General features: G+C 40.4%; 1 protein-coding gene across 2 annotated transcripts; it reads left to right on the top strand.

Annotated features, from left to right (window-relative positions):
• The first annotated feature begins 716 nt into the window (after positions 1 to 716).
• Positions 717 to 14,036, top strand: TAF1A (TATA-box binding protein associated factor, RNA polymerase I subunit A). Of its 2 annotated transcripts, XM_086745578.1 has the most exons (11): positions 1,002 to 1,132; positions 2,549 to 2,639; positions 2,801 to 2,970; positions 4,347 to 4,460; positions 5,551 to 5,749; positions 6,557 to 6,687; positions 7,566 to 7,724; positions 8,821 to 8,887; positions 10,182 to 10,302; positions 11,723 to 11,883; positions 13,076 to 14,036. In XM_086745578.1, the coding sequence occupies exons 2-11, from the start codon at positions 2,579 to 2,581 to the stop codon at positions 13,216 to 13,218; spliced, it is 1,326 nt and encodes a 441-aa protein (XP_086601704.1). In that variant the 5' UTR covers positions 1,002 to 1,132; positions 2,549 to 2,578; the 3' UTR covers positions 13,219 to 14,036. The 2 variants fall into 2 exon arrangements, with proteins under 2 accessions (XP_086601703.1, XP_086601704.1); XM_086745577.1 differs by lacking the exon at positions 2,549 to 2,639 and having other exon boundaries at positions 717 to 1,132; positions 13,076 to 14,030.
• Positions 14,037 to 15,565: the final 1,529 nt, after the last annotated feature.

Genomic DNA, 15,565 nt, shown 5'->3' on the forward strand with positions numbered 1-15,565 from the left:
CCTTTAATCTGAGCCAGTTTATTATTTACTCACACCGCAGAGCTGTTCTGAAAAAAAACCTGTAAATTCTTACTCAGAAAACTGGACTTTACACATACCAAAACACTCCATGGCAAAGTCAGTTGCCAAAACTGATTTAAAGAAACAAGTTCCAGCACAAATTTGTACAAACTAGATTCCGTGGTTGAGGCAGACAAATTTCTGGAATCTGGGTACTCTGCAGGAGCACTGGCAATATTACTGCTCTATGAGGCTCAGAATTTTGATTCAGAATCCTTTTCTTCTGCAGAACATGCTGTTCTAAATTACAAACTAACAGAAAAAGAGACAACAGGATGGAGTTGACCATCACTTTCGGAGCAAGCACTGCCCTGGACGCGGCTCTAGCAACGCTCCCACTGTGCCACGTGCAGAACCGAACAGCGCTCTGCCACGAACACAGCCGGCCAGCCTCCCCTGCTCCTCCTCATCCCTCCTGCTTTACCCTTCCCTAGCACCTCTCACTCCCCCACTTCCACAGGCTGAAGAGAGCCAGCACCCGAACAACCGCCTACGCTTTCCCGGAGAGGCCTCAGAACCCTCCCAGCCGCAGGGGGGTAAACCCGCCTCGTCCCATCATGGCGGCACGGCCCGACTTCCCCAGCGCGCATGCGCAAGGTCGGCTTTTCCCTCTCCCATCATGGCGGTAGTCGCCGCAAGCTCCGCAGGGCGCATACGCTCGGGGAGCGCATGCGTGCTGGCAGCATGAAGGGGCGGTCGCTGTTAGGCTGAGCTCCGGCTAAGCGTGCCCTGCCGGCTCTGTCACGGGATGGCCGGATGCCGGAGGTCGGCTTGGCTGGGCTAGCTTGGAGCGGCCGGAGGCTCCTGAGGTCTCCCCGCAGCGAGGTCGCCCTCTGCACGGTCAAAAGTGGCCGCTGCCCGCTGTAAGCGGGCGGGGAGGTGGTGAGACGCCGTTAGTGCGGGTGTGCCGGCGGCGCCATGGACAGCTTCCTAGAGGAAGCGGCGATGATGATGACGGCGACGACGACGAAGAAGAAGAAGAAAAGGAGCAGCAGCCCAGCCGCGCAGGCGGGGAGCGCCCTCCTGCCGGCCCTGCACCTACCCTTCCTGCCGCCGCACCTCTACCAACCGGGTAAGGGCGGAGCTCCCCGCGGCGTGCGCGGTCCCGACGGCTCCCGCTCGTCCCCGCCGTCCCGCCGCGGCTCCCCGTGCTCATCCACCCCCCTTTCCCCTCTCCGGCCTTGCGAGAGGAAGGCCGTCCTCTGCCCCTCGCTGTGCTCGGCGCCGGTGAGGCCGGGCCGCCCCCTCCCTCCGCTGTTCGCCGTCGGCCTCCCGCCGAGGAGGCGGCTTAGGGTTCTCAGCGCCCGCCCTGCTGCTGCCGCTCCCCCTTCGCTGCGGCCTGCGGGCGGCCCGGCAGCCTGCGAGGGGCTTAAAGGAGGCATATGCCATACCCGTAGAATAAGGTGACGGGTAACGAAAGCATTGTGCATGCAGGTGACCGCAAAACCTCTGAAGAAGTTTTTGTTTCTACATAGCTTTGTGGTGAAACACAGTACGTCAACCCTGGCTATATTAGATGACATATCAGCAACTTGCACAGTAGGACTTGCCTACAGTGGCCGTGGTCCTTGGTGTGCTTAATCTTGAGGTGTTAACTGTGGGTTTTATATTCTTAGTACTTGGAACTTTGCAGGTTAGAAATAGATGTGAAGACTATAGGTAGGGTGGTCAGAGGCAATTTTGTAGAATCCATACAATGGTTTGGGCTGGAAGGGACCTTCAAAGGCCATCTAGTCCAACCCCCCTGCCAGGAGCAGGGACGTCTCCAACAAGATCAGGCTGCTCAGAGCCCCTTCAGCCTGGCCTTGAACGTGTCCAGGGATGGGCCATCCACCACCTCTCTGGGCAACCTGTTCCAGTGTTCCACCACCCCCATTGTAAAAAATTTTTTCCTTATATCAAGTCTGAATCTACCTCCCTCTATTTTAAAACCATTACCCCTCGTCCTATTACAACAGGCCCTGCTGAATTCAATGTGATAAAACTGCTTCAAGCCAGTGTTTGAGTTACTCCCTTGCCTACAGCGTCCAGGTAGGAGGTGGTTTGGTGAGCTCTGCGTGTCCTTCACAGAAGGCTCTTACAGCTTGAGCATTGCTGTAGGGGCACATTAGACCGAGGCAGACAGCCATGAGCTTTAAACAGATGTGGAAATGAGGTTTCAGTTTTGTGTTATAACAGAGGTTGAACAAGTATCCATGTAAAAAGAGTAAGCGACCTCTTTCCAGTATTGTACTCAGAAGATAATAATTCTCTACATTTATCTATTGTTTTAGTGGGAATTGCTTAGCCTTTGGTACTGGAATGGCCTGTTTGTATGTGTGTATGCAAATCTTTAGCACAGTGGGGTCACAAACCTAAATGATGATTAGTAAGGGAAGAGAATAGTCCCCAAAATATAACAAAACATACTGTGAAGTTGTCAAAGCACCATGGTCTTCTAATTCTGGTAGGGCAGTAGTGTGTAATAATTGGCTCTTCACTGTTTCAGGTGTCTGCAGATGTATGCTACTTGGGGAAAATGCCATTTCATATTGTATTTCCGGCTTTTGATGTAGTGTTGCTTCCCTACAGACCAGTAGGTGCATTTAACTTCCAAACCACGCAGCTTAAGACCACTTTCTGTAGTGTTTGGGAAAGATCAAATAAGAGAGATACTGAAATGGTACATTGTTACCTGAATAAGGGCTGTGACAGTTGTGAGCTTGGTTGATTTTTTTGTTTGTTTGTTTTGTTTGTTTAGCATCTTCCCATGAACACAAATTAAACTTCAAGAAGAGCAAGGAAGTGTGTTTAAGTTACTTGCAGGATGCCATGCTACGAAAGCAGTGGAAAAGGGCTGCGGAGTTTCTGACCTCCTATATTGAGTCACTAGAGAAAGACTTTTCTAGAGAATACATGGGTCCCTCAGAGGTAAGCCAGTGTCTCTTATCAGAGTTCTTTTGCGGCTGAAACAGTACTTGCACGAAGCATCTGTAACACTTCAGCTCCAACATTTGTCTTAATGAACTAATCATAGGCTTGATTTTTTTTTTTATTATTATTATTTTGAAAAAAAATCAGAGCTTAAGACCTGAAAAAATTAGGCAACTTTCATAAACCAAATTAGTTGCTTAAAAAAAACCAAAAAAGACATTGGATTTTCCAAAACCAAGTAGGCAACTGCAGTGGTGCTGATGTAGAAACTCTGGGATGGCAGGCTGCAGAAAATAGACCATCATCACTGGTAGTGCTCAAGGCAGCATGCTGTCCAGTTGCTCACCAAAAGTCTACCTCTGCACAGGCATGCCTCTGCTGTGCGTTTAATCAGTCTTGCTGGAGCTTGAATTCTGCTGTTATCTCACTTTCAGGGGTGCTGAGAATTTGAAGTGCTCTCTGATTTTTTTCCTGACAGTGCTGAGTGCTCTTGAAAAGTTCTCTGGGCTTGCAGGCTGGTTTTGTGGGGTTTTGTTGTTTTTTTTTTTTTTTTGTTGTTGGTTTTGGGTTTTTTTTTTGTTTGTTTGTTTTTTCGGTTTTGTTTTTTACATAGGCCCTTGATGCCACAGATGAGAGCTTGGATTGGTATATGATAATTCCATCAGGAGCTTATCTATGAAAAGTCATCTTAATGTCGTCTTCTAAAACAGAAAAGCAGTAGATGTGTTTGCCACTGGCATACCATCAGTCAGAATCTGTTTGAAAGTTAGTGGCTTACTTAGGTCTCTGTCAGCTCCTCTAGTACTTACAAAAGCTTTAGCAGATACTGAGATAGAAACAGGAGGAAAGGGATCAGAGTTGTTAAATAAATGAAATAGAGTACTTGAATATGGCTAACCTGCTGGAATATTTGGTTACATTCTGTAGGCAGAAAATAACTGCATGTAGATGGAAGCCACATCTAACTGGAAATAATCTTTAGTGCCAAGTTCAGAGAATTATGTATACCTTGCATCTCAGTGGAAACATATCAAAGGAAAACATAATTTTTCAGTAACTTTGAAACATCCTGATCAGTAACAGGAGGGGGAACCTTGTAACAAATGCAATTTTCATAATCTTTGCTGGAGTGCTGTATTTATAGTGAGCAATTGTGATGCTCCCACTGAATGGTTGTGAAAATACTACTAGATAAAAATCTAGGTGACTCCAGCAGTAAACAACACTTAGTATTCTTTTTCTTTTTGTAATTCAAATGCATGTTTTATTCATATGTTACAATAATTACAAGTTTGATAAGACTGTATATATGGTGACTGTTCCCATTTTTTGGTACTAAAGTTATTTTTAAATATCTTTCTCCCCATTAATAGATTATTTGGAGAATAGGAACTGAAATCCTGTGCCATCATTCCCATAGCAGCATGAAAGAGTTCAACTCTTTTATAGAACAGATGAAAACTTTAGGAGTAAAAAGGTATTTGAAGGTGAGTGTACTTCATGCAGTCTTGATGATTTTCATCATGTTTACCTGAGCACTTGAGTATTAGTTTCTGAATCCATCTCTCTTGAAGTGCGTTATTGACAATAGTGTCAGAAAAGACAGTACATCTGAGTTACCAATTGCATGATAATTTAAGGGTTGTTCTATACCTAACCATATCTTATTTGGTCTATATATTTTATCACAGATGTGTGTTGTCAGTCCTTAGAAGTGCCTAGATCCTTTAATTAATCTTCTAATTTGAAACAGTTAAATTCATTCATGCATTCCCCAGTAACATCTAATTACATGTTAACACCTGCCAAGTTTTGTTTCCAGTCCCTAATTTGGCCACTGTGCTCTTGACAAAACAGTTGTACTTAAATTTTGCCATTGTTATCAGCTCACTTTTCAAGTAGCTAATCTATATACAAGTAGACCTTCTACTGTAGGCCCCTGTGTCACCCAGCTGTAGTCTTTTTTTTCCCCAAGGTGCCTCATTCAAACCTATATTGTTTTGGTTTCCTTGACTGTTTCTTACTTGTGATGTGCTTCTGTCTCATTCTGTTGTATTTGTTCAAGGCCTTCATCAGAAATTCTATACAAGAGTTTACTGGAGCTAGATGAAGGTTTAGACTTTTATCTAGTGCCTAAACAGCATGATGGGGTGATAGGTCATCCGTCTTTCAGGTGTTCTGCAGTTGGGTAGCCAAATGAAAAATCGGTAAATGTAGTCCAACTGGGTTTCCTTTCTCTTCCAAGGGATACATCTTTGTGTATCAGATATACTTTTGATGACTAGTATTTCTCCAGCATCTTCAGACAGTTCTTGGCTTATCTCCCTGCCCCTAGTGACGCTTGCATTTCCTGCATTTTTCTCCAAAATTCCTTGTAAAGGTACTGTTTGGGTAAAATAATATCTGTAAAATGCTCTTCTAATTAAAATACTATACTAACTGTGTTTGCAATATCTTATATGCACGTCAGTAATGAGTCTCTTCTTCCCCGTACATCTGTGTAGAACTTTACAGTATTGCTGAGATTCTCTTCATTTATGATGTGAAACACTGTGGTATGCACTATTTGAATTGCAGGTTTGTTTAGAGCACACCTTTCATCTCCTTTGTAACGGACTAGTAGATGAAGCTTACGAAAACCTATCCCTGGCAGAAAGCTGGAGGTTTGGAGAACAAACAGCCATTCAGGATAAAGAAATGAAACTGATTCAGGCTTACAGGGGGCTGTTGGACTACTATAGCTGGTCTAAGCAGAAGAACATCCTGTTAGAGCACGGTAAGTCCTAGTGTTGTTTTTGTATTGAGCTCTAAACTTCAACTTACTTGCTTTTTGCAGACACCATGATTTGCAGTGACACCGTTTCCATGTGGGCTGCTCTTCTGCCTTTATCTGCATATGAAGGCACCAGAGAAATACTGGACTTCAAAATGTCATGTTATGGATGGTATATACTTCTGTATCAGCAATGATGGTGGTACCAAAATGGCATACTGACTTGCACTTTCCTGAAGTGTACTGATATGCTATTCTGAAACTTTTTTCCTTCTGAATCACACGTTTTATATCCAGGCAGCATCACCTAAAACAACGATCAAAGGACGATATTAATCTAAAGCAGTGACTTCTTTATAGGTGTGTAAGTGCTTGACTGCTGCTAGAATTTTGAGTGCTAGCAAAAGCCCCCAAAACTTGTGTTTGAATTTCAGTATCTTTAAAGATAAACAAGTTACTACTTGTATGTATATACCTGCTGGCTGTGCATTATCAGTTACATTGGATCTCTAGTTGTTTGTATAAGAACTAAGTATTGAATTTGGTTTATGGACCTTGTGCTGGTAGTGTCTTATCTTGGGTTACTGCCCGTCATGCCCCATGAGTTGGAATTAGCTGATAATAAATTTGAACGAAGAGCGGTGAAAATTTCTTATTCCAATACTGAGGAAATGGAGACCTCTTTTCTAAAAGCTCTCTGATTGGAATCCTTGCCTAGCAAACTTTGATCATCTCTAGTGTGCACCAGTTCTTTGAGATCTCTTTTGATTAGCAAAACTAACTATTTGGCATTCTTCCATGTTTTGGTAGGTCAGGATGGATTTGAAGACTTGTCGGTTGAACAGGAAATGCACAGTTGCTTTCGGAAGGCAGCAGTGAACTTAAAGGAGATTATTAAAATACCTGGAGTCTGGGATCTCTTTGTGAAATGCTATGTGGATGTAAGGGCATGTTTTACATGTGTCTTCCTCTTGTGTTTCCCTGTCTAATTTTCATTAAGATGTCTGCCTGTGGCTTTTCTATATGTGTATGGGTGACAACAAAATATTTTAAGAGCAACACACTTGTATGTGTATCTTGCTGACTTTCATTCAGAGCACAGTTTACTCCTAGTAGAACTAAAGAGCCTGCACAGAGTACAAAAAGGGTTTTATCTATGCATTGCCAATAAATAGAAATAGACAAACAGCTTGCATATTTTGTATTCATGGCGCTGGTACAAAAATGGGAGCACAGCTGCTTTGTTTAAATTCCTGAAAGCAAGTTCTCTTTTTTTTGGCAGGGCAGTGTTTTTCTGGATACACTAAATGTTAAAGACACCAAACATATAGTCCCTCTGTGTTTTGTTTTGTTAAATATCTGCTTAGAATTTGGAATTAAGAAATAAGCTAATCTTAAAATCTCTGTGAAATTATTTACATTTTGTAAATGCTGATAAGCTCTGACTTCTCTGAGTGCATCTTACGGAATTTTGCTTGGCGCTGACAGCTGCCAAGTTCTCTCATTGAGTTCTCTCTTCAAAAGACATGGCAAGCTGCTTCAGGGCCTTGTTCCAGTGCAAATGCTGGTAATTCTTTGACAATTAAATAAGTGTTAAAGGAATTTTCTCCTGTAGTGGATTCTCTGTGTGAATTTTTTGTCTATCTGTGATAAGAGATTGGCCAGTAAAATGAAAATACACTAGTGTTTGTCATAACTAATACGCTACACTCTTAGATACAGACTGTGCTATTAGATAGTTCTGTGGCAGCCCAAAATTACTTGTAAGAATATGATTGCTAATATGTGGCAAACTAATGACAGACTTAACTTCTCTTAGTTGTTGGAGTTCTATGGAGACCATAATGAAGCCCGCCAAGTATTAAATGAATATGCCTACAACTCTAAGTTCCCTGCTAACCCCAATGCTCATGTTTACCTCTATCAGTTCCTGAAGAGACATGGGGAGTCGAAGAAGTCGCTCATATCCACACTCAAGGTATATATTATGTAGTAGATGCGATCTGTGGCCATTCATGTTGCAGGGTGGTCTGACAATTTGGTTCAGTTGAAACTCCTGTTACATTATTCCTGTTGTATTCTTTGTGGAAAGCAGAGGGTTAGAGGGAAGTTTGTGGGCGGTATGCTAAAGGGTGGAGCAATACTGTCTTTGAATTTAAGTCTTTATTCTGCCTTTAACTGATACATTCTATAAATTAAAGTCAGTAAACAAGCTCAGAGAACATGTTTACCTGGTTCCAGAAGACTATATCAGCAGTCTTGTACATAACATGCATTGATTTCTGTTACAGTTTGATCTTTACAATACTGAATAACTTATTAGATGCTTGCTCTTTCACATATTGATCCTGTCTAGCAATTAGTTTCTCTGCTTTTTTTTCAGTGAGCCGTGCATTTAAGCTAAAATAGAAGTTAACTTCTGCTGGGTGTTGGCAAACAAGGCCTTGCTGTATTAAGCTTTTGTATAGTTACTTTTAAATTCCTGCTTTCCTTGCCCTTGCTCATTGTGCTTGGTAGCTTCTTCCAAACAATGTTTTGCAGTCTGTTTTGCCACTTGATGGCACTAATGTGCTTTTGTTAGGGCAGTTTTTAGAACAGTTTAGACTTTTAAACTGTAGCATGTGTGTCTAAAATTCCATCTTCTCAGTACTTTTGAGCAGCGGTTTTATACACAAATATCTTACAAGATAGTGACAAATCACAACTGATCTGATTGGTCCAGAAACCGTGATCCAATGCACAGAGCAGTAGACAGGTGAGCTAGAACTGGCCTAGGAAGGAAATATTGCCTTCTAAAAAGGGGACACCGGGTATGGATTTGGGCTGTTCCCTTGAGGCTGTTGTGTTTGTCACATGTAATGTTTTTCAGCAGCCATCAAGGTATTTTGTTCATCATGTCACAGATGTGCAAAATGGACCTAGATATTCATTATTTTATCAAGGTAGTAAGGTATCAGATGGCTTATTTTTCCTAACTAAAAAGCCTGCGTTTCTCTTGATCAGGTAGAAGTCTTCAAAATTTTTCACGTTAAAATAATGTATCTGGGTCTTTTAGTTTTTTTTTTTTTTTCCAGATCTTGCATGATATTGTTCCTTCTCATGAATTAATGATAGATTTTAATACCATGCTTCAAAAATCAAGTAAGTCTTTAAACATCTTTGCTCCTTTCCTTTATGTTAATCTAGAATAATATTCTGAAATAATTCTGTAGCTGTCTTTCTGCTTTTCAAAGTAGCTTTGTTTGTTAAGAAAAAAAAAAACAACAACTAAAAAACCCAAGTTTCCAGTCACGGGAACCTTTAAGTGGGATATGTGAGCAGGGATTTACAGACTTCTCTAAAAAAAATGCTGTTTTCATTTTAAAGACTGATCAAAGCAAACTGTTTTAAGGCAACACCAGGATATTAAAAATAACTTAATTTTTTTTTGAGGTACCCTGCTCTGAATACCAGGGTCTCCATTCCCTTTTTGGGATCTCTGATTTATTTATTCTTTCTCTTCTGGAGGAATTGTGATAGATCTATGCTTTAGTTCATTGTTATTGATCAAAGAACAAGATCTTCTTCTTCTTCAAGGGAGTTTAATCTTCAAGCTAGTAGAAAAGTCTTCCAATGTGGAGACTTTTTTTTTTTTTCCATGCTGATCAATTGTATTCCAAGCTGTCTGTCTTCCTGTGACCTGGTATGTTCCAGCAGGTCAGCAGATTGGTGAAATGTCCTTGAATCAAGATTATTCTTTTATGCTTTTCCTCTTGGGCGGGGACACACACACACACACCAACTCCCTGACTGAAACCTCCTTTTTTTCCTGTTCATGCATGATACACTTGCTAACTTTTCATAGCTAATGAGGGCAATCTGATTTTTGAAAAAAATTATACTGAGAAACATAACTTTTCCCACATCTACCTGCTGCGATAGGTCAAGTGTTGTTTTAAGAACTCTGATACAGAACTGCTCATGTGAAATGTTTGTTTTATTCATATCAGTCCCAGATTTTATTTTGGTGGGTTTTTTTATGGCATCTCAGAATTCAAAATGTTTCAGAGGGACTGTGTTCCCTTCCCCTGGGAAAATGATGTTGAACAGTAGTGCCCACTGGAAGCACTGATGGGTGACCTTTGGGAATACCAACAATTTTAAGCAAGGCAGTGTGGGATAAGTGAAGGGTCTTATGTGTGCCTCTTGAGCCAGCAGTTTCGAGCAGGATGGGAGGAGGCACAGAATGTCTCTGGTATGAGTTGTGCTTTAGAGCCAGGAAGTATTCCTTAACTTTATCTCTTGGAAGAGGCAGAAGACAATAAGGGGAACCCTCAGTGACAGGGACAGTAGCAGCATTTGGAGAGGCAGGACGGAGAACTGTATTTCACTTGTTGCTTACTAATGAGTTCAGCCTGATGTAAGTAATTCATTAATCAGACTAATCTTTTTCCAGAGAAAAGAAAAAAACGTCGACTGGGCCTAGAAGTCATTTTTGCAGCCTTAGATTATGCTGGCTGGAAGGAAAATATAAAAGCATGGAGCTGTTTGGCAAGACAGGTGAAACAAATTGTAATGTAAGTATCTGATATACAGTGCTAAAAACAAATGTGCATCAAGTCTTCACCTTTGGGCAATTGACAAAGTAACGCTCTGTAGCCTTTTTCTTCCCTGCTCGTGAATGGAATTGTCATCTGGCCTACCCTGAGTTCTGTGGCAGTGCTTGGCTGCAGTGTGATTTCACTGGGAGGAAAGAATAAATTATTATTAAAGATAATTCCAAATTTCCAGTATTAGCATTGCCTGAAAAAAGTCAGGGTTTTTTGTTTTGTTTTGTTTTTTTTACCAGGTTATGTGCTTATACAGGTTATTCATATGTTCAGGTAGCATTCTGTCACTAATCTCCCTCTTTCAGGGGTGAAAAAAACCCCAAATTGAGTCTTCTGCTCTGTGACTACACGTGCGTTATTTGAAGCGGGTTTGAGAATCACTGGGCTGCAATAGGGGCATGACCAGTACTGTACAGACCGGTGTGTTGTGTGATGGTGGTAGCTGTTACAGAATCCAGCTAGCATATTCCTAAAAGCTGAGCCAACAGTGACGTGTCTTTGCCAACACTGACAGACATGGCCTCTGATTTCAGAAGGAGCCATCTCGGGCAATTCGTGCCCAGAAGGCCTCTAATGTCTAGACTTTATTTTAACCAACAAACAGAATGTTGTGGTTTTTTAAGGCCTATATATTTACAGTAAACTAATTCTGTACTTAGTTTTACCCATTTTGCTGTCTTATTGCCACCTCCACCTACACAGCATCTGCTGTTAAGGTCCAGAAGCTAGTGGATTAAACCTAGGAGTGTTGTTGCATAGTTAGTAAAAATGGTATGATACTCTAACATTGCCTGCATTTTTGTATTTGAAGACACAGCTTCAGAGTATCTTGAAATATGTTGAGCCTCTTGGTCGTTTTATGGGAATATCACTTCCCTGTTATAGGTAGTTTCTATGTCTGAAATGCTTGGTTTAAGTTCTTTATTGCATAACAGTTACCGGGGTGAATGTTTGGGATAAGTTAGTCTTTGAGTATGCCTAGAGTAACAGAAACATTTTCTAAAAACAAACCAACCCTTTCATACTGCTAATTTATTGACAAACTTTCTTCAAGTTTCTTATTACTATTGACAAACTGGCCCACAAGTCAAAGGCTTGCTTCATTTCACACCATAATCTGTGTTATTGCCAAGTCTAAATAAGACTCCAAGAGCTCACCTCCTGCCTCACCAGTGTTGCCAAGGATTAAAAAAAAAAAAAAAAAATTATTTCTGTTTAGTGTTTTAGTCTGCAGTGTAACGTCAGTGTGTCTACGCTAGCAATTTGAGACTTGTAGCAAGCTGATTAAAAGATCATTAGGAGGCACTGAATTTTATAATCTCAATTTAATTTTTTTTTTTTTTTTTTTTTTTTTTTTTTTTTTGTAACTTGCTTTACCTTTATTCAGCTCTGAGAAGCACCTTGACTGGATCAAGCAAGAGTGGAATTCCAGAAAGGACTGGTGGCCAACCTTCCATTTTAGCCGTTACTTGGCAAAAAGGAATTGGCAGGAAAATGAAAGCCTTTCATACAAAAAAGCTCTGGTGGCTGGAATCTTGTTGGGAAAGGGTAATACCAAATGTTCTTTCCTTTTCACCATACAGAACAGAAATAATGTCTAGTTCTAGCCCTAATGAGATGGGATACAGCTGTCTACTCCCTGGAAGAAAGGCAGTTTCTTTCTTCTGGGAAAGATTGTTGTCTTGGAACTTGAGAAAAATATTTAAATTGTTTTGATATTTGACAGTAATGCATATTTTGCATAACTTGTCTTACCCTGGTTTAGAGTTCTGTTTTATCTGGCCTTGTTGAGCATTCACATTGCTATTTATCGTGTTTAACCTTCAAACTACAATTTCAAAAATGCACAACACACTCCTGAGTGAATCTTGTGAGGACTGTGGACAGTTTGCTTGCTGGATGCCAGTTTAGGCAGTGTCTCAGCAAATACTGGGGAGCAGCTGGTCCTTAAGGACTGTGGGATGTTGTAATGCAGGAAAGAGGAGGAGAGGTAGGTCTTCAGTAAAAACCATCAGTAGTTTGGTAACAAGGTGAAGATCATGACCTCTTCAGTAGCATTCTTTGAAATACTCCACTTGGTTTTGGCAGTATCAGCCCAAGAAGCAGCTGCTAAATTGAGAATGAGAATATGGCATGGAGACTGTGGCTCGTACACCAGTTTGGACTTTTGGTTTATAGGCAACTTGTTTGCTGGCAGCTTTTCTATAACTTTATCTTCTGGACTTTATAAAACAATATCTCATGTTGAAAGGTTTTTTTTTTTTCTTGCTTTCAGTAATATGTTATCAAATGTCTCCCAACTTTTATTTCCAGATGGCTAATAAAACTGTTCCAGCTCTAAGTTTCTTTATTAAAGTTTCTGTGCTTACTGGTGTTTATATAAGCCTCTATTTTCCTTACCAAATACAGTAAGTTAATGTATGAAATCAATGCTGCTTTACACTCTTGGAATTGTACTTTCTAATCTATTTAAAAGTAAAAACAAAAAGGAAAAATATTTTGCAAGACTCGGCGTACAGTTATATACATGTAGAACGCTTTCTGGGTCAAATGAGGATAGATTATTTAATGCTGCAGCTATGCCTCTGATTTGAGGTGCATGTCTTGGATTATTTTATTACCTATCATTAGTGAAAACTTAGATGCCTGCATGTTATTTAAACAGTGAAAGCATTTTATATTTGGTTGTATCATGGTATAACTTAAAGCTTTTTTTTTTTTTTTTTTTTTTCTCCTTTAGATTGCAAGTACTTTAAATATATATCACACCAAGGTTGCAAAGCTCAGATGAAAAGGTTTCGGATACTGAAGAAGTTTGTGAATAAGCACAGTCCTGTCTACCTGAGAATATCTGGTCTTTCAGATTCCTCTGTACAACCTTGATAAGAAGGCATCCTTGAGGTTCTTGCTGTATTTTTTCCTCTCTGTGAAACTGACTCCTGTATTGGTGCTATTCTAAAACTTGTAGGCGGACCCCATCAACTCAGTACTAGACTTTTTAATATATCTCTAAAAATGTTTTGGTTTGTATTTATTTTATAATAAAAAGAATATAAATCAACTGATAACGTTGAGGAATTTATTTAATATTAGTCCCATATTTCTGTGTGAAATGCAAACAGCATTGATTTCAAATACATCTTGAGAAAGTATTATGGTGTGGAATTTCTGTATTAACAGTATTTTAGAGTGGATCCTTATTATGTTTAATGGTGAGTTAAATAACTGCTGGAATGTAGTTCAAAATCCATTCAGGACTAGCAGTGGCATTCATAATAAGTGTAGTGTCTTAACCTAGAACAGTACATGATGCAGTGTGAAAATGCATTCTCAACCTGTAAAGGTTATGTAGCTTGCTGCTTATAACTGATAATTTCCTGAAATCTATGGAAAATGGAGAGACGTGTCACATTTTTTGCATTGTATATTGAGAAGAATTATAGGTTGTAAAGATCTACCGCAGCTTGTTCTAATAGATAAATCATTTCATGTTCGAAGACTGTTTTCCCACATGTCATACTTACGGGTTGTGTGTCCAGCTCGGGGACTGTGTTCACATCACTGGTAAGAGAATGAAAGGTTGCTGTAGCTGCGTGGCTACAGAGGAAAGCTGGTGACACAGTGCTATGAAAAAGCAAAGGCACAGAACTCCTGAAAACTTCTCTGCCTGCTGGAGGAGTCTTTCTAGAATTTTTGTCATCTTTCCTGTGAGTTGAAATGTGCACTGTTGCTGTGTTTGGAAAGCAAATGCTAGTATGTTGTCACAAACTAGCATTCCAGTTTTCTTGAAAACAACAACAAAATGGTTTCCAAATACTACTCTGGTTTTAATGAAAGGTCTGTAGAAGTCAGATGGATGAACTGCTTGATCCACCTCTGGGAATGAGATAAAGATGTCTTTAATAGCAAAGTAGTATATGGATAAGTACAGCTGTGCTTTTAAAAGCTAAGTGTTTATCTGGGAGTTTCATCTGGGTTAATTTAGGCCTTGTGAAATGTGCCTTAAGACAATATCTCTTAAACATTGAGTGAGCTACCTGCCGTAACTGTATATTTTATTAAAAAAACTAAACCTCAATTATTCATCATTCCTGACCTGTATGCTAGTTTATTTCTGACGCCCTAAGAATGCTGCTGTCTTGTTCTGGAATAGTCTTTTTTTTTTTTTTTTTTTTTTTTTGTTAGAGCTGTTCAACTGAATTTTGTCTATTTTAATTTTATATTGTGACGTTTCAAAAGGTCCTTCCCCTGCATCTCGTAAGGTGTCCCATGCCCCTGGGAAGCTAGAGCCCCTGCTGCTTTTTGAGAGATACCATATATTTTTCCTTTTGTTCCCTTAGCTGCCTGCGGGAGATACGTATGCCTTGCAGCAGCTGAGAAACCATCTCTTTACTGAGGAAGAAGTGTGAAACAAAGCAGCAGAGATTGGGGTGGAGGTAAGAACAATTTGGTAGAGAAAATGAGAGGACAAAAAGGAGCTTGATGTCTTTGAAAAATCTGCTAACCCATTGTGCTCACAGCTTTCTCCTATGACCTCTGGAAGCAGGGTTGCTGCCAGGGGTCGTATTCTCTCCTAGTGCTGGAAGTACCACACTGCACAGCAGCACCGTCCCGGCTTTCCTGTAACTTATCTCAAGCATTGCTTTTTCACGTCCTGCAAGAAACTTGCTATTTCCTGACACCACAGTACTTATACCTGAGACAAACCTGTAGGTCACAAGTCCTGAGTGGAATTTCCTGTGTAAGTTATTCAGTGCATACTGTGTTTTCAAGCTTGTGTGTTGTACTTTGAGGTAACTTCTACTGGATTGGAACATTCTGAATTATGTGGTCTAGATTTGGTTTTCTTATGACTTGACATCTCGATCCTGTGTGCGAAACTCTGGGGCTTTTTTCCTTCTGTGAAACAAATATGACATCTTTTTTTTTTTTTTTTTTTTTTCTTCCCTGATCTCCTTTATGCAGAGGCAAGGAACTTATTCAGGGAATCCACATCTTCTGTCCACAGACTGTGTCTGTTGTCCCCCTGTTATTCCACCTATTGTTTTGGTATTTTTAATATTAAAACATAACATAAAGATAACACACAATTACAAATCATGTCATCTCTTCTCCCTCATTAAGGAGCAGCAAGGAGTGTTCTTGCCTCCTGGTCTTGATGGATGAAAGGGAGAGAGGCACTTAAGTTCTTTTAATGGTAGATAATGTTAGTTACCCTGAAGAGCTCAAT

Source organism: Chlamydotis macqueenii, chromosome 3 (assembly GCF_036417535.1).
Source record: "Chlamydotis macqueenii isolate bChlMac1 chromosome 3, bChlMac1.mat, whole genome shotgun sequence".
In the NCBI taxonomy this organism is placed as follows: Eukaryota; Metazoa; Chordata; class Aves; order Otidiformes; family Otididae; genus Chlamydotis; species Chlamydotis macqueenii.